Source organism: Pygocentrus nattereri, chromosome 20, assembly GCF_015220715.1.
Source record: "Pygocentrus nattereri isolate fPygNat1 chromosome 20, fPygNat1.pri, whole genome shotgun sequence".
In the NCBI taxonomy this organism is placed as follows: Eukaryota; Metazoa; Chordata; class Actinopteri; order Characiformes; family Serrasalmidae; genus Pygocentrus; species Pygocentrus nattereri.
In genome coordinates this window covers 10864490-10884191 of record NC_051230.1, presented here as the reverse complement: position 1 = coordinate 10884191, position 19702 = coordinate 10864490, and the positions used below count along the sequence as shown (strand labels likewise).

Here is a 19702-nt window from a genome sequence, read left to right as displayed (position 1 = left end):
GTGTATTTCAAATCTAACCACTCTAAAAGACTTTGTTTACATGTTAACTACTTAATAATACAGAAATGTTGAAAAACGGGTGGAATTCCCCTTTGACTGTGGCTCAGACGGTGGCTGTGGTGAGATGGCAGCAAAACACTTTTGGAGCGGCGCAGAAACCAAACACTAAATAAAGGATTTAAATATTCTTCATCTTCTAGACGATATGTGTTTGTAGTTTCAGTTAAAGTGGCGCTATGTTTAAAAAAAAACAAACGCGGCATGAGTTTTACGTTATGTTTACGTCACGTCTTCTGTGGCTGGTTGCAAAGCAGACATCTGATTACTGCGTGTCTCACGTAGAGCTTCCCACTGTCTGATTATTTAAGTGCATGTAAACTGACAAAGTCCGATTTTCTGCAGCTTTGGGGTTACTAACTGTCATCAAAAGCCGTTCAGAAATGCAGCCATACCGCGCTGTATTCAGAAAACATCGTGGTATTGAATGTTGTCGACATCGCCCAGCTTTAGCTGCGTTAACGCTGTTTTCAGCCTATCAGAAACAGGAGGGCTTCTCATTGGAGCTGGAGAAGGCGCCCCATGGGAAGCTGTGGCGAAACCAGCCGCTACTACGGGAGCTTCGGCACATGACAACCTGCGAGCGAAGCCAAAACAAGTGCGTTTTCCTGTTGTTTTAGTGGCAGTGAAACCACGTCAGAGATTAAACTGCCGTGTATCCTGATTTATAGCGCTGGAGCGATTCGTGCCGGAACAGATTCGTGTTGTTTTTATTCGGTGTTAAAATGTACTCACTTTGAGAGCGATGGGGCTCTTCTCTGTTGTAAAGTCATGAGACGGCGCGTTTCTGGTGCATGTCGGCTCGCAGCGGAGGAGGCCTTCGTCATGCCACGGACTTGCGTGAATCCCTGAGTCGAACGAGCTCCGCCCAGGACGGCTGGTCTGCAGCGGAACCGCGGTGAGACAGAGAGGTAAAGCGGCTTTTATTACATTTTTGTGACATATGGTTGAATGAAAACAGCTATCGTGGAGATAAGATTAATATACCCAAACTAAACCAACAGGGTCGTGCTGTGTAACTATCTTACACTTTATGACTAACGTAAGCACTCGCTAAAACAAAATACATTTAACTTGCTTTTATCTGTTTTGTGTTTTTCCTCTGTGAAAACATAAAAGGAGCTCACTATAGCCAGCCACGGGTGAAATCCGTATCTTTCTTGGTTTTTCCGGTTTGCTATTCAGCGGCTTCATGTTTAACTAACCTAGATTAAGTTTCTGAGCCACAGTTGTCAGAAATAGGGAAATATTGTTATTAATAATGCTGAATCCCAGGTGCGGTGTAGGGCACTAGGTTATGTGGCTATAGAAGCCCTTACAGTGTAAGAAGCACTTTCACTGCTGTTCAACAGTTTGCTTCCCATATTAATATCTTTTATATACAAGAATAGCATACAGTGTGGATTTCAGTATCTCAAACTATTTGTCAAATCTATTTTTAGATATTTTATCGAATATTAAAATAATTTTACGAGCAAGAAGGCATTAACTGATGCGTGCTATACTATAATGATCTATTATTATTATTATTATTATTATTATTATTACTTTGTTGTTGTTGTTGTTGTTGTTGTTGTTGTTATCTGCCGTGAGATTTAACTTGCACATTTGAAATATAATGCATTCTGCATGAAGGGATTATTTCATCACCTACAGTACTGTTTAAAATTTGCAGTCATTTGGCATATTCATATTTTTATTATATACAAGAATAGCGTACAGTGTGGATTTAAATATTCCAAATGATATTTCATTACGGACGATTTTTCATAACAAAAAGGTATGACATTTTCATGATATACTACAATCATGTATTAACATTATAATTGATTGATTTATTAAAAGTTATGTGCCATGATATTTCTTTTGTATTTTGGAAATATGATGAATTCATTTTGTTAAAACTGTATTCTCAATGCTGGATGGTAGAGATTACAGCATTATGGGAATTGGGCGACAATGCCAATATCCCATTTATCCCACCTGGATTAGCATCATGGAGAAACATTACATGCACTAAAAGGAATAAAGTATAAACATTTTAACGCAGTTGCCTGAACATTCTTCTTTTCCTAAGTACAATAAATACATCATCATTTGAAAAATCAGTCAAGTCTAAATCAATGCTGGTCATTTTATTTTTAACAATGAGCGTCAATAATCTGCTGATAAGTATGTGATTCAGGTACCATCATGCATTCTTGCTACACAGCCTACATCTTGTACAATATTTCTTATTTTTATCGCAATTTCTTTGTGTCCTACTATTTCTTTGAAACCTGTGAAGGCACACAGGACTAGCATATAAAATCATTTTATTTATTTTATACATTTATCTGACTGAAACAGCATTGTTTTTGTATTATTCCACGTTTTTTTTTTTTTTTGTATTACTTCATAAAAAAGAGAATTTGTTCAGCTTGGTAAGATTGATATGAGTTATCTAGTCAGAAGAAGTGACTTATTCTGTCTGGATGAGATCTTCTGATTACAGCACATGTTAAATGGTTTTAACCCAGCTGGTATTACTAACGCATTACTATTCCCATGAGAGAGGATGCCTGCTAAACTGGCCCTGCAGCTTTGATGATCAGGGTTTAAACCATTACTGTCCTCATTCTGTTTTGCTTACAGCCCAGTGAGTCTTCATAGCATTGTCTGTGTTCTCCCTGCGGGGAGAGACAGACATGCTCCCGCCGTCAAGAAGGGATTTTGTATCTCTGACTGTATCTGAAAGTGGAGGCTACACGAACGGCAAGCAGCGCAGACAGTCTTGCTGGCGGGTGAGATTACATTTACATCCACCATCCTTGTAATGACTGAACTGTTAGAACCAGCACTGACTAGACATGCACAGTAGGGTTAAAAGTTTGTAGACACTTTGTCCAACTTTGCTGCAGTAAGGAAAGCCTTTGCACTAGATGAAGGAACATTGCTGTGAGGATTTGATTGCATTCAGCTAGGAGAGCATAGTGAGGTCAGGAACTGATGGATGGTCAGTCCTGGATAAACGCCATTCCAACTCATCTTAATTTAGGGCTACAATATATCTAGATATTTTATCATTCGTGTGAGTTAATCTACAAATGATCAGTCAGCCTGCTACTAAACACAAAACTTTGTAACAGCACGTCAATTTGTCAGAAGGCTGCCAAACGTTTTACTGTCCACCAGGAGCTGAAACCGCACAGGAAAAAAAATTGTGGGAATTTGTTTCAGAGTGACCATAATTTTGAACTACATTAAGCAATAGCCAATAGTGGTATAATAACAAATTTGTTGATTACTGTTAAAGCTCCTCAGGCTGCAGCATGACCATTTACTATGCTAGTTCACTGGACGGGCTCCGTTTGAAGAGATTTTTTTCCCCCATGTTAAATCTGTGCTTGCAAAATATGTTAATGGAAGTAATATTGTATAATAATAAACCAATTTTAGATAGTTAGCTAGCTAATGTGTGTAGCCCTGTGACAGTACGAGCTGCTGAATGTTCAGTAGTTTATCGAAGTAGCTGCTAAATACCTCTAATTAACATATATAGCTCAGAATATTCCAGTGCTTAACATGATTAATGTAACATGGAGATCTTCAGTGATATTTTCTTTACAGCTAACATCAGCTCATTTTGACAAACCACTTACAGTGCAAACTGTACTGGCGTGGAGGGAAAGCTATCTTTTACTGCTATGTTAACGTTGGCTTCCAAATCGCCAGCGTCTAACTCAAATTTTTCCTTCCAACTTTAAATGGTGCAGCAGTTACATTTTGACTAGAAGCTAAAATCAGCTTCATCCATTTACGTCGCTCTGCTTCCGAATCAAAGCCATTGGTCAAAGATGACATAATAAATAAATATTTTTTGATTATTTTTAGGGTCTGCGTTATCGTTAGTCTTGAATAATTGTTTCAGCCTTATCTCAAAGAAGGTGGTTCATCACAGTGCAGGTCCACTGCTCCGCAGCCCGTTGCTGGGGGGCTTTATGCCCCTCTAGCCGATGCTCAGCATTGAGCATGGTGTCCCTAGGCTTAAATGCTCCAGACTGTCCCATACTGGTGGCAGTGCTTGTGGAGGATACACAAGTTTTGTATGCACAATTGATTACATATGTGAGCAATGGGTGCTTAAATGTAGATGAATATACTAATTTAAAGGGGTGTCTGGATACTTTTAGACAGAGTCTGAGAAGTACTGATACACTGTATTGTATTGCAAAGACTGTTTTAAAAATTTCTTTTTAGTAGTTTGTAAAATTGCCCTTTTTGAATACTTTTATTAGAAGAAGTCTTTATTAAAACTTAGATCTACACAGAACTCGAGTTACGTGACTGTGGTATTTTACTGGATTCAAGCTGACTTCTTGAAATGTACACATACTCTCATCTTGTCCTGGTTTCTTTGCAGAAATGGAAGCAGTTATCCCGCCTGCAGCGCAGCCTTATCCTGTTCGTCTTGGTTCTGCTGCTGATTGGTGGAATTGCCACGTACCCCAGTCTCTCAGCCCAGTGGGGAGGTACGCATGTCTTTATGAAGCTTAGGCATGAATAGCTAGAAATGTATGGATCTATTTTGAGGCACTGTGGCAGTACTTATTGCTTTAAGCTCTTTCAGACACAGCAGTAGAGGAGAACAGTGTTGAAGGGAAGCAGCCATTTGTTGTTGAGCTGAAGAATCAGGGCAGGCCTCTTCTTCCTGAGCCACCTTCTGAGGTTAGTGTGACCCACTTATTTCTCACTATTGAGAGCAGTTTTCATTTTTTTAATGGCCTTGTTTTGTGACTAACCTGATTTTAACCATACAATGGTGGGGTGCCTTTTCAGATGAAAGCTACACGTTGCCATTGTCCTAACTAGTTGTCCTCTTTTTCTTGTAGCAGAGAAGAAACTCTCATAAGCGCGGACCACCTGTCCTGCAGAGCCGTTTGCAGAATAAAGGGAACAGCTCCGAGCTCCGTGGAGCAGAGGTGAAGAATGTGGAGGAAGGTGATGGGAGTAAGCCACTCATCAGGTGAGCATGTTAATGTACAACCCCAATTCCAACGAAGTTGGGACGCTGTGTTAAACATAAATAAAAATAGAATACAATGATTTGCAAATCCTTTTCAACCTATATTCAATTGAATACACTACAAAAACAATACATTTAATGTTCAAACAGATAAGCTTTATCGTTTTTTGCAAATATTCACTCATTTTGAATTTGATGCCTGCAACACGTTCCAAAGAAGTTGGGACAGGGGCAACAAAAGACTGGGAAAGTTGAAAAATGCTCAAAAAACACCTGTTTGGAACATTCCACAGGTGAACAGGTTAATTGGAAACAGGTGAGTGTCATGATTGGGTATAAAGGGAGCATCCCTGAAAGGCTCAGTCTTTCACAAGCAAGGATGGGTGGAGGTTCACCACTTTGTGAGCAACTGCGTGAGCACATAGTCCAACAGTTTAAGAACAATGTTTCTCAATGTGCAATTGCAAGGAATTTAGGGATTTCATCATCTACAGTCCATAATATCATCTAAAGATTCAGAGAATCTGAAGAAATCTCTGCAAGTAAGCGGCAAGGCAGAAAACCAACATTAAATGCCTGTGACCTTCGATCCCTCAGGTGGCACTGCATTAAAAACTGGCATCATTCTGTAACGGATATTACCACATGGGCTCAGGAACACTTCAGAAAACCATTGTCAGTGAACACAGTTCGTCGTTACATCTAAAAGTGCAAGTTAAAACTCTGCAATGCAAAGCGAAAGCCATATATCAACCACACCCAGAAACGCCGCCGGCTTCTCTGGGCCCAAGCTCATCTGAGATGGACTGACGCAAAGTGGGTCCACATTTCAAATTGTTTTTGGAAATCATGGACGTCGTGTCCTCCAGGCCAAAGAGGAAAAGGACTGTCCGGATTGTTATCAGCGCAAAGTCCAAAAGCCAGCATCTCTGATGGTGTGGGGGTGTGTTAGTGCCCATGGCATGGGTAACTTGCACATCTGTGAAGGCACCACTAATGCTGAAAGGTATATATAGGTTGTGGAGCAACATCTGCTTCCATCCAAGCAACGTCTTTTTCAGGGACGTCCTGCTTATTTCAGCAAGACAATGCCAAGCCACATTCTGCAAATGTTACAACAGTGTGGCTTCGTAGTAAAAGAGTGCGGGTTCTAGACTGGCCTGCCTGCAGTCCAGACCTGTCTCCCATTGAAAATGTGTGGCGCATTATGAATCGCAAAATACGACAACGGAGACCCCGGACTGTTGAACAACTGAAGTTGTACATCAAGCAAGAATGGGAAAGAATTCCACCTACAAAGCTTCAACAATTGGCGTCCTCAGTTCCCAAATGCTTATTGAGTGTTGTTAAAAGGAAAGGTGATGTAACACAGAGGTAAACATGCCGCTGTCCCAACTTCTTTGGAACGTGTTGCAGGCATCAAATTCAAAATGAGTGAATATTTGCAAAAAACTTCTATCAAAAAAAAGTTTTTAACAAAAAAGTTTATCCGTTTGAACATTAAATATCTTGTCTTTGTAGTGTATTCAATTGAATATAGTTTGAAAAGAATTTGCAAATCAGCATATTCTGTTTTCATTTATGTTTTACACAACGTCCCAACTTCATTGGAATTGGGGTTGTAGTTTGCTCAAATACAGGGATGTAGCTAGAACTTTTACAAAGGGGAGACCAGGTTAGATACAGTACATTTATTGGGTGCGCCAAAAAAAAAAAATCAGTGATTAATAGTGTTTTTCTGTGTATATACTAGTGTTAAGTTTTTAAAATAAAGTAAAATTGCATTGAATGCACTCAACACAGTTAATACTGGAAGTAAACTGAAAGACGAAACTAATTATTTACACATTTGAAAAAAGTAAGTTAAATACATCATTTTTTCAGTGACTAATATTTTAGGTCATAGGAGTTACTGATTTAGGCAGCCATCACTACAGGTCACCTGTGAGTCAAATGATAAAGCAGCAAACAATCTAATAGTAGCTGGTGACATGCTGACCTTAGCACTGGATTCAGCTCAGATGAATTAAGTCTGAACACACAGCCTGACGTTTGCAGTTGTAGTTAATGAGACACATCTTTACATCTGAGTAATTTTGGGTCATTTGCAGGTTTTGTCTAATCTTACTTTTTATAATGTGGCTGACGGGCCTCCTCTGTGCTCTGTGGTTTCTGTAAGGGACGCAGTGCACAATGGAAACGAGAATACTGGGCAGTTGATTAATGAGGTGATAATTATGTGTAGATTAACGAAATAACATCATTGTCCAGTTAACCCCATTTTAAGTGCCGTTTTTAGTCTAGAAAAGCAGAAAGTGATTAAAACTTGTAATAGTAAAATGTTTGTTTGCTCTTGTATTATTTTTTTCTGCTGAGCAGAGTTAAAGTGGTTAGTCATCTTGAGATCCACGTCATGTGATCCACACAGAGCATGACAAGACAGTAGTACTGTACTACATTGATGTAGATGTTGACTGTGTTTCCTAATGCATAAAACCAGTGTTTGCTGCTTCATTAAGCAAAATGAATGAGACCAGTGTTAAAGTTTCTTAACACTGGTCTTATTCATTCTTACTGGTTTGCTCAGAATAATAGCTTATTTCAGTTATCAGTACAGTGAGCTATATTGATTATTGAGACCAGTGTGTTCAGACTCACATCTGATTGGTAACTGTGCTGATAGCAGCTTTTCACCATAAGCATAGTTCTCACAGGGTAAAACCGTTTTTCTCTGGTGACTGCATTATTGACGATGATTGTCACACTTTGCATAACTGGTGTGGCCAAAGGGGTGGCCAGGCTTCATGCCGTAGTGGTACTGGCCACCAGTTGACTATGCCCCTGCTCAAATAGTCTTACCCATTGTCCAAATCTCATGACTCAATGACTGTGAGGTGATTGTTCTTAGTGCAAGCGTTCACAAGTGAATAAATGCAAAGCTTAAATGCTTAGAACATTTTTCTCAAGCGTCAAACAAGTGTGCTTTGGATGAAATGTTGGTAGGGGTGCCATGCAGAGCTTGAAATAATTGTCTGAACCGCTCTTAGTCAAGATATTTCTCCTTGTTTTATTTATTTATTTTTTTAGTCATCACCTGTGTTGTTGAACGAATTTAGCACCGATGTTCACAAGGCCCACTGAGACAATAGGGCTGAAGTAAATAATACAGGACATTCAGAAGAGCACAGCTTAGTGCACCCAAAAGGACACTTTTATTTTTTTCTTTGGCCAAATATACATTTGGAAATGTTTATCCAGACGAAAAAATTATTTTTTTCCACTAAAGAATTGCTTGAAGTATAAATTAGTTAAAGGGGAACTTTAAACTACAAACTTAATTTTGCACAGCTGGTTATTTTCTTTTATCATTATTTTACATTTTTTTTATTCATCTGTGATGTACAGGGTAATTTAACTTCCTATCATTGAAACACTACAGTTACAAATATTAGGTGTATAATAGGCCCGTTCAGGACAGTTTCATGCAGGATGTTGTTGAGCTTTGATCAGTTCCAGCCCAAAATGTCAGGCCTGATTAAAGCCCTAGTGTCATGGCATGCATAGTAATTGGGTATTTTTGTATGGGTTGCCATACACTGTGCTCTGGGAATCAAGTATAAAAATATTTGTGATATTCAGCACACTGACATAATGGTTTCTAGTGCTCTCTTAAAATGAGCTCCATTATGTTGTCTTTTTTTTTTTTCAGAAAATTGCTTGTTTGTATTAATTATGCTTTTATCAGACCGAGCATTCTTGTTTTATAAATGGGATTTTTGGGGAAAAAAAGAGCAAAGTGTATGTTGAGAGTTCTTTTTTTATTTACCTCTGTGTCAAAAATATATTTTGTCATGGTACTAACACTAAATCTTTTGTGGCTTGTAGTTGGCGTGGGGCTGTCATTGAAGCAGAGCAGGGCACGGACCCTAACGCAAAGGAGAAAGAGAAGGCAGTGGAGCCTGAGGACCCTTCAGCGGCGCAGCTAGGTTGGTTGATGTATGCTCTCTCAGATCTTGTACTGAAAACACCTACTTCCTGGAAATTTGTGGCACTAGTGTTTATGTAGAGTTTGAACTGTCAGATGTTTTCTTGTTGTTCATTGACAAGCTGTCATATCGTTACCAGATTTTCAGAAGCTGTAAGGCAGGTTTAGGTTAGGTTGAGGTGTAGTGGGGGAGATTAAGGTAGGTCTAGAGAAAGGATGAGGCTCAAGGAAAAGTTTAGTTTAATCGATCGTATGGCTGCGCAACATATCGTTTGTGGATCATTATTGCGATATTGCAGTGTTTTTTAATGTGTGTGCTGTAAGTGTCCCGATCAGTCATAGACCATTTTCAGATGCCGATACAAATGCTGATGTATAAGTGTGTAAAACATAAAGAACCTGGGACTAGATCCATCTGGATTGGCATTATAAAGAAATATAACATTTATTTGTGTAGGGGGTTTACAGAAACAATAAAATTTGTGTAATGCAGATGTTTTAGCACAAGAGCCAGTATTACATAAATGTTCTGCCACTTTGTAGTATAATTAATGACATCCTATATTGGTTTGAGAGATCTGTCAAAATCTGAACATCTGTCTGAGGTTTTTTCAAACAATTATCTGTCAAGACTTGCCTGGTTGGATGTCTGTGAAGAATCTAGAGCTGACCATACGTATATAGTGTTGATGCTTTTAACGTTGCAAGTATAAAAGTATGCTTGGTGTTTTCTTATATTGCAGATGAAGTGCTTTGGATTCATATTTCATTCAGTAATTCAGTATTTCTCCTCTTCTAGTGGAGAGCAGACTGGAGGCAGTGAGGGAAGCTTTCAGACATGCCTGGAAGGGCTACAAGGACTTCGCCTGGGGTCATGATGAGCTCAAACCTGTTTCCAAATCATATTCAGAATGGTTTGGGCTGGGTTTGACTCTCATTGATGCACTGGATACTATGTGGATCTTGGATCTGAAGAAAGGTTAATTTACTTCTCATCTTTTGCTGTGCAGTCATTATTGGAGCATCACTGAAGTGGCTGCTATGTGGTGTTTACTTTGCTAGAGTTTGAAGAAGCCAAGCAGTGGGTGGCCACAGAACTCTCCTTTAACAAGAATGTGGATGTGAATCTGTTCGAGAGCACTATTCGCATCCTGGGTGGTCTGCTCAGCACTTACCATCTGACCGGTGACGCACTGTTCTTGGAGAAAGCTGTGAGTATGTGTGTAAAGTGAGGTAGCTGTATGTGTTGTACAGCATCTAGTGCCACCTCCACTCCTTCTGCTATTAGTACAGTCATTCCCTGCAAATGCTCCCCTCTTAGTCACACATCAACCTGTGAAAATAAAAAGCCTTCAAGGCACTTCAAAGCCTCTCATCGTAGGCGTATCTATTTTGGGCAACAATATGGTAATGTTAAAGTCCAACAGCATCCCACAGTTCTGGATTTTAGATGTTATTTTTGGTCTTTTGCAGAAAGACATTGGCTCCAGGCTGATGCCCGCTTTCAGCACTCCCTCTAAAATCCCATACTCGGATGTAAACATCGGCAAAGGCACTGCTCACCCCCCGCGCTGGACCTCTGACAGCACTGTGGCCGAAGTGACCAGCATCCAACTGGAGTTCCGTGAACTCGGCCGCCTCACTGGAGACCCTAAATACCAGGTGGAGGCATTGTTTGTTTGTGTGTGGATCAGATCTTCTGTTTAGTGTCATAACAGTAGATTATTAACCCCTTAAACCCTACGGGCCAATGTGTTAGTTTATGTGTCAGTTCCTTTTAGTACTTTTCTAACATGGCCTACTTATTTGTTTCATATTAGTTACTGCATAATTCATAGTAGTTATTGAAGCATTAAGGTAAATAACTAAATAATAAGCTAGAATTTAGGAAGTTAAAGACATTCTTCAAATCATTGGCTCACGCCACAATGGGCACAACCTCAATTTCTTACTTGTCAGGCAGGTAAAGGGCATATAGTCTCATAGCTCCTGTTTAAAACTAAACACGCAAAATTTGGACAGCAAACATGTCTCTGCTGATCGACAAAATCTGTGCTAAGTGGACAAATTGTGTAAATGTGTAAGTTATTTGCAAAACTTTGAGATTCTGAAAGAAATCTTCAATGAAGTCGGTGTAGATTTGCCCTCCTTTCTGTTGAAATGTCTTAATTCTTGACTTGGTTCTCTGTCTCCAGGCTGCAGTGATGGAGGTAATGCAGCAGGTGCACAAACTGGAGGGCAAGCACGATGGTCTGGTGCCCATGTTCATCAACACCAACAACGGGCAGTTCACCCACCTGGGCATCTACACTCTGGGCGCCAGGGCTGACAGTTACTATGAGTACCTGCTCAAGCAATGGATCCAGGGTGGCAAGAAGGAGACTGAGTGAGTCAGCTGTCTCTCTCTCTGCTGCTTTTTTTTTTTCTTTTCTTTTTACATAAGAGTTTGTCCCTTGTCCCCTCTCTGCTGTTCCTGAAGCCTGAACCGCTGCTGTCTCACAGCAGGTAACATCAATCTGGATTATGTAGCTTGCTGACACAGACGACAGCTTTCATTCCCTTGTCCCTGTTTGATCTACTCAGCACTTACCTAACTCTCCACAATATTCTGAGTCTGATTAAACTGCATGGTGCCTCTATTGCCTCCTTTGCTCTGACAAATGGCATGTGTACATAAGGACTTAAAATATTCATAGCCTGTTGGGTGATATTGGTTTTATCTCCAGGGGCGGAATGCGGTTAAAAGTGAGGCATTAAACATTTATTCGCAGTAACAGAGAGCCATTTGCACAGCCACGGCACCCCGCTAAACCATTCTGATTTAGCCAGTGCCGTGGCCTATACAGTAAAACAATGTGGCAACACTGTGGATATATCAGTCAGGGGGATGAAGGCTGTGCAGTGATTCTTAGAGACAAATTCAATCTGAATGGGTTTGGATCTGTGTGCGTACACAAAGCAGAATGTCTTAAACGGCCCCGGGGAGCTCTGCCTGCTCTAGATGAGTAGTTAAGACAGCAGTGAACCACAGTGAGTATCTGTGAGTTTGAGTTTAATAGAAGAATTTCAACTCTCGTGTTCTCGCCTGCTTATGTTCTATGTCTCTTGGCCTTTATTTTCTCATTCTTGCTCTCTTTGTTCCACTCTTTCTTCCTCACTTTCATTCCAGCTCTATCCTTCTGTCTGTCTGTCTTTCTCACTTTTACACGCTCTCTCATTCTCATTCTCTCTGTCCTCCCTTTCCCCTTTTTGACTCTTTTTATTCATTTTTTTTTCTTTCTTACACTCTTGCAGTGCCTCTGTTACTGTGTCTGACTCTTCTGCTGTTATTTCCCTCCTTTTTCATTCTCTCTCCCCGCTTCCTGTTTCTCTCTTTTCACTTGCATTCTTCCTCTCGGTTTCTTCTTTTGGTAGCCCTCATCACACAGTTCTTCATTTCCTCCTCTTTCTTTTTTTATCTCTCTCTCTCTCTCTCTCTCTCTCTCTCTCTCTCTGTTCCCCTCTTCCTTCTTCACTAGCTCTGTTTCTCTTTCTTGTTCATTTTTCTTTTTTTCAGGTTCTTGCATTCCCTCATCTTCTTTCTCTGTCTCTTGCTCTCTCACTTTTACATTGTCTCTCACTCCCTCCTTCTCCGTTTCTCTCTCTTTTCTTTGCATATCCCTTCTCTCTCGTTATCTTTATTCTTCTTGTCTCATACCTGTATTTTTCATACCTATCTCTTCCGCTCACACACTCTTGTATTCTCTCTCCTTCTTTTTCTCTCTCTCCCTCTGTCCATCTCTCCTTTCTTCTGTCCATTTTAATGTTTGTTCTTCTTCTTTCTTGACACTTGCATTTTGTCTTGCGTTTCCTTCCTCTCTCAACTTTGTATCCACTCTTCCGTGCAGCATTTACCCACAAGATTAAATAACTGAAACATTTACATGCACACCCTCCGTGTATTGTGTTTCATGTGCAGGTTATTGGAGGACTATCTGCAGGCTGTAGAGGGGATTAAAAAGAACCTGCTGAAGAAATCTTCTCCTCTTGGCCTTACATTTGTGGGAGAACTGTCTCACGGTCATTTCACTCCCAAAATGGTATGTGACAGCTGCCTGTCTGAATAACAGAAATGTTATTCTAAATTTAAAAGCCCACTGTGAGCTATATTTGTATTAAACATTGATGTTTTGCTGTTCAGAAACCATTTCTTAAAATAGATGTTTTTAGGTAAGCAGGAGATTAAAGAAATATGTTACAGAGGCTGCCATAAATAAAGTGTTTATTCTCTCTTTTTCTGTCTCTCTCTTTCTCCCGTTTCCCTCAGGACCACTTGGTGTGTTTTCTGCCTGGTACGCTGGCCCTGGGGGCACATCATGGCCTCGCCACTGAGCACATGGAGCTGGCGCAGCAGCTGATGGAGACCTGCTACCAGATGTACACCCAGATGGAGACAGGCTTGGCTCCGGAGATCGCACACTTCAGCATGCAGACGGGCAGCATACAGGATGTAGATGTTAAAGTGAGTGGGGACGTTAAACTGTGTCTCCCACAGTAAGCAAGCTGGAAGTATTTGGGAACTTGCTTTAATTATGTAATACAATGCAGGGAACATTTTCTTAAATTGGAGGATGAAGTAGTCACTTACAACATATCGCTGCTGTTGAAACTAAACCTTGTACCCTTTTTCTCTTTACATTGAGGGTAAATTTTATGATGAATGGGCCAAAAGAGACAGCCGAGAATTACCCGAAAAAAAGAATCTGATTACTTTGATGTACAATAAAAGTAAAGTAGGTTTTTTTCCTTCTGTAAATTTTCCATTTTGGAGATGAGAGGTTTTGTTCCAACAGCAGCGAAATGCAAGTCTGACTTGGTTTTCCATGGAAGCACAACTTTAGCTTTGGCTAGAATAAAACATGCTGACAGCAGAACAGTCAGGCAGTGATGGCTTTCTTTCTGTGCCAGTGTTCTACCAAACCAAACAACTCTATGAGGACAGACTGAATTGTCAGAATGAGCTAAAATTACCTGTACAAAAATCACTGAAGGTCATTATCTTGCATGATAGGATGGAATACCATCTGTTCTCCTGGAAACCTCATCACACAGAGCTCGCCTCTTGAACTAAAAATACTACAGACTGGCGTTAAGATGTAAAACCGGTCAAATGATGCTACTACCTGATGAGCTGCAACTTCAATGTACACTTTTATTATTATTGCATATATTTTTCGCTAAAGTTAGCACTTATAGCCGCTCAGAGTTATGATGTGGCTCAAACACAGCAAGATGTGTTTATATACAGTTCTTTGTGAACAGTGCCTCAGTTTGTCAGAACATGGCCAATTTTTTTGCTACAGCTCTTCACATTTATAAGCCACATTTAAGCCGATTAATAGATTTGTTGATTAATTTACCTGAATAATAATAATTAGAATATTCTGTCTTTGCAGCCCTAAGTTAATTCATTGTAAACCTAGAGCTACTGTATTATGTCTGTCTGTTCTGTCTGTTGAGCAGTCATAGATAAAAGGTTTTTGTCCATTGTGCATCCACAGCTTGCAGACAGACACAACCTCTTACGACCAGAGACTGTGGAAAGCCTCTTCTACCTGTACCGCTTCACCAAGGACAAGAAGTACCAGAACTGGGGTTGGGAGATCCTTCAAAGCTTCAATACGTACACAAGGGTGAGTAGGACAGAAAATCTCTGCTCTCTGGCCATACTTCAGTTTAAGGTTGTATTATTTACTCAAATTAGCAGTGTGTATATTTTTCTGTTTATTGAGTTATTAAGGTATTTTGTATTCAAAATAATACAAATTAGCTTTATACTGATAAATAATAAACCATGCAGAACCTTTCATTGTTTAGAAAATCGTAATTAAAAAGTATCTATTCTAGGAATCCTCTAAATATATTAAAAAATGTCAAAAAAAAGTTTTTGAATGGGTGTGTATTTTTGTTTCTTACTGTAAGAGAGACTGATAGAAGAATTTGAAACATGCATTAGCATTATACAAATGGCCAACTATCTTTGTAATATTTATTTGTAATACATGAAAGAGTTAAGTAGTCTCCAGTCACTCCATTCCCTGTTCAGTGCTGGCTGCAAGCCCAACGAAGGTGTCAGTGACTCAATCGTGCACTAAATGTTTCAGTTGCTTTCATGCACAGCTCCTCTCATGTCATTAGGTTTTGAGTTGCTCCATTGGGGTTCTTTACTTTTGGTTTGCCTTTTTCAATGCCTTTTCTTCATATTCTCCAGGCCTGTCTCACAAAATAGGTTCAACTTGGAGTTTCTGACTAGGTTTCAGCTTCAGAAAACCAAACAAATGCAGCTGTGGTTAGCATTTTACCATGACGGTTAACAACTTTTGTTGTTAATCTAGGTTTAGATACGCTGTGATTAATCTTCATGCACATGAAAGTGTGACATTTTTATTAAACAGGCATTCGTTTGAAATATAGAGTACAGTGGCTTATGTTTCACAGAAGAAGAAAGAAATCACACAACATAAACATGTAGGAAATCAAGCATGCATAACAGAAAAACAGTGCTGTTGACACTGTCACCATGTTAGTACTTATAGGAGCTGACCTGCATGGTCAGAACTTCAGCCCTGACTGGTCTATGGCTGTATTTGATCCAAACTCTGACCTGCTGTGGAGCAGTTTCATCATGCAGCACAAGTTTTCATGGTGCTGTAGAGTTTGGTAAAAACATTTCACTGATTATGAGAGTGTCCAGGGTTTAAGCTTTAAGTTGGTTATCAAAGGAAATACTGTTTTTTGAGACATGTCCCAGGTTTCCCCTTAATTCTAAAGCTAGCTTGTCCCCCTAGGTCGAGACGGGTGGTTATACCTCCATCAATAATGTGCGGGACCCGAAATATCCGAGTCCCCGAGACAAGATGGAGAGTTTCTTCCTCGGAGAGACGCTTAAATACTTCTACCTGCTGTTTTCAGACGATCCTAACCTTATCAGCTTGGACAAGTATGTCTTCAATACAGAGGCCCATCCTTTGCCCATATGGCCACAGGCAGAGTAATGGGCACAGACATGGACGGACACCCACACACACACACACACACACTTCTCTCAGGGCCTTACACAAGGATTTCTCAATCCCTTTGATATCTAAACTGCCATGCTTCTTTTTCAACTCTGGGAACAAGACTATTTTCATGATTGGAGTTCATTTGATTAAATGAGATGATTGTAGTAGCCTTTACAAAAACAGTGAGTACATGTAGAGCATAAGTGTCAGTGAACAGGGAGTGAAGTGGTTCGCTTCTTTTATTGTCTTTTTATTTTCATGTTTGGTGTGGAAATCACACTCAACATCACAAGTCTTCAACTCTGGATTTCAAATCCAGTTTCTGGGCCTGGATTTTGTCATCATTATTAACTGAACGGTTGGTGTAACTGATTGGCTACTTAGTGTCGTGCACTATATAACAGAACGTTTGTAGACACCTGTTCATGTCACATTACTTAAGTCTCGTGGGGCAAGATGTGGTCTCGAATGAGAATACGCATTCAGGTTCAAATTGTTAAAGTTATGTTGCTGAATTGCAATGACATGCACAGCTAACAAGTGTATACCACCTCAAAATCCAGAGATAGATTAAGGGGATCCTGGCTAGTTCCTATTTCTCCAGTTATATCAAGTCATCAATAAATGGGGTGAACGGAGAAAAAGGACTAAAAACGGAAAATTAATCTTGTTTCTAACCTTTTGTGCTGGACCTTCTATTAATTTTGGAAAGTAGTAGAATGAATTTCATTAAGGAATCAAAAAATACAGAACTGTATTTTTTTTTATTTATTTAATTTTTTTTTGTGATTTTCTACAGCAAACAGGTTTTGGGCAGTAGGATGCTAGCATTACTACTACCGTGTGCTGAGTGGTTGTTTTGCTGATCAGCTCTTTGGCTGAGTGAAGTGTTTCACACTTATTGACTTTATGAATGTACATGAAGCACAGTTATAAAGTCCTATGACTGAAGTTCAAGTTCACTCAAAAAATAACAGTGGTGTATAAATGTTCTGTTCTATTTTTTGGATTGGTTTTAAAAATTCACCATCAGTTGCTACAATCCCCCAAACAGCACCGGCTGCAGCCGTAGCTCACTGTCCTTTTCAGCCAATCTACAGATGTATTATTACTTTTTATGAGCCAATCATAACTAAGACAATATTAGTGAAACGTGAACTGTGTACTGAAACTACATGTTTATTTCTGTGAACTGCTCTGAAGGCTTACCGACCATCATTGCAAGTGGCGATCATAGGAGTCCAAGCACAACATGCCTTGTGGAGCAAGTAGAACGCATAATGAGTACATTTTTGAATAGTCACAATTTATAACACTGTGGGATCTCATAGGAAGATATAAAATTTAGCCTTTGTGTGAAAAGTAACACATTCTTAACAAAAGTCATAATGCCTAAAACAAAAAAAAGAAACATTAAAATATTTGGAGATGACTTGTTTTTCCATAGTCATTGAACTCTATTCACTAAATATAGCAACAGCAAATACCCCTGTTATTTAGTGCTAGAGTTCACCAGAATGGACCAGGGGATTGTTTTTTGAACTTGCCACCTTTTTTACCACTCAAGTTTTCATGTCTGTTTTCTATGGAGATTACACAAGCTACTAATGCATAATTGAATGCTTGTGTCAGCAATGCACCTCAAAGTAGCTTAAGTAGCTTAATTGATACTTTGGGACATTAACTTGACAAACTTCTTCACAAAATTCAGGACCCAGATTCAGGGTCTGGAGATGAATACCTCTGTTCTCCCCAGTTTCACTTATGCTGGAACTTCCTCTCAATAAGAACACAATCCAGTACTCTCTGTGCTCTGAGCTTTATCAGGATTATTCCTAACCATATCCAATATGACTGTGCTTTACTCCTCATCCTCCATCATCGGAGAGGGATCGGCAGTCGGTATGGGTATGTGAGTCAGCTGTGACGTGATGTGATTATAGCCTAAGCTACAGAACTGTAGAGAGAGAGGCAGTGGGCGACAGGCGGGAATTATACTGCCGTTCACCCACCCTCTAAAATTAGCTGTTTGTTTTATGCTGTTTTGCTCAGCCCAAGGAGGAGTGTAATTTGCTTTCAAACTGTGAAGCTTTTTGTATAAGCACTTTGTGTTGTTTTTCTCCCGAGTGTATATTTTGAGGGAGAAATGTGCTCGTGCACTACTGCATTTTTAGTTTGTTTTGTTTTTCTCCTCCATGTTTTGATGTTTTATGTCCTTGTGCTTGCCATCAGATTTTGCTGTTGTTTTTAACAATGTATGTCATTTTTTTGTAGATATTGTCTTGTAAAATGAAGCTTATACTTCATTTTTCTTTTAATGTTGATTTTTGACCTTACCCCATATTGCCTAAAGAGGTTACTGCCATTTATGTATATAGGCTTTTTGTCGTTTATAGGCTTAGATTAAATTTTTTTTTTGTTTTCCTCTACAGACATACACTATTTATGGCCTGTGAGTTCTGCAGTTGATAGATTTTTTTTTTAAATGAAACGTCTCTTTAAAGAGGGATTAGTAAGCACAATATCACATTTGAAGAACAGAAGTTTTAAATATTTACTCCATCTATGTGACTGATGTTGCCATGTTGCTTATCAGGGGACCTAAATAAGAAATGGATGTTTTTATTTTTTACATAACAGCACATGTGATTTGCCTTCTCATACGCTTGAGCTGTAGTATATCAGACCATGTAAATGTATAAATAGTTAAATTAAGTAGCTGTATTTCTTAAACGGACTGATCAGTTACTTGTTGGTTAGTTTCACATGTTGCATTTTGTCTTGGCTGACAGAAACTGGGCTCAAGTGTGAACATGAGCCAACAGTTATAACCAACGAGGGCTGAAAAGACTGAATAGATTCGTCATCACATCCCTTATGTTTTGTCATACCTGTGCCTTTGACTCCTTACTGAGCAATGATAATGAAATGTTCTATTTTGAGTCCTGAGAATCATGTTTGTATGGAAATGTCACTATTTTAACCATCCCATCAGTGTGGCTGTGTTTACAGATTTCTTGTAGATACTGAGAAACACTTTTATGCGTATTTATAATAGAATTTATGAAGTGTAAATAACCGAACATGCCATATCCATTTGATGATCAATCAAACCAACTTATGTGCATTGTGTTGTAATGTGTCAATGCAGAATAAGTTCTTACAATTTTACATACACAATTAAGGGCTTTCCCAGTGACGTGTGTAAATGTTTTAAATTACTGTAATTGATGTGGTACTTAATCATTCATTGACCAAAGACAATGTGTTTTAAGTGGGATTCTTTAAAAAAAAAAAAAAAAAAAAAAACCAACAACACATTCAAGAGGTCCTTACAGCAGCTAATCGGTGAAGCTTGTTGCTAATGCTGATGCTAATAACAGTTAAGTGCCCGAGCTGTCAGCTGATTTTGGAATCTGTCAAGGGTAATTAGGCTTTGTTTGTGCTATAAATTTGAGGGTTGTAATATTGGGAAGTGTGTGTGTGTGTGTGTGTGTGTGTGTGTGTGTGTGTGTGTGTGTGTAAAATTGGTAAGCTTGTACAAAGAAACCTTTTGTCAATAAATACCTATTTCTGAAATCTGTTGTGCTTTTTTGGGCTGAAATACTTAAG

General features: G+C 39.3%; 1 protein-coding gene across 4 annotated transcripts; it reads left to right on the top strand.

The window, feature by feature from the left end:
- The first annotated feature begins 591 nt into the window (after window positions 1-591).
- man1b1b (mannosidase, alpha, class 1B, member 1b) lies at window positions 592-19669 on the top strand. Of its 4 annotated transcripts, none has more exons than XM_017691227.2 (14): window positions 592-968; window positions 2692-2840; window positions 4460-4568; window positions 4658-4764; window positions 4932-5062; window positions 8948-9048; window positions 9847-10026; window positions 10110-10258; window positions 10521-10709; window positions 11243-11433; window positions 13006-13126; window positions 13354-13548; window positions 14588-14719; window positions 15875-19669. In XM_017691227.2, exons 2-14 carry the CDS (start codon window positions 2745-2747, stop codon window positions 16079-16081), a joined length of 1908 nt encoding a protein of 635 aa, XP_017546716.1. In that variant the 5' UTR covers window positions 592-968; window positions 2692-2744; the 3' UTR covers window positions 16082-19669. The 4 variants fall into 4 exon arrangements, with proteins under 4 accessions (XP_017546716.1, XP_017546718.1, XP_017546715.1 ...); XM_017691229.2 differs by having other exon boundaries at window positions 593-968; window positions 4667-4764; XM_017691226.2 differs by having other exon boundaries at window positions 593-968; window positions 4929-5062.
- The last annotated feature ends 33 nt before the right edge of the window (window positions 19670-19702 follow it).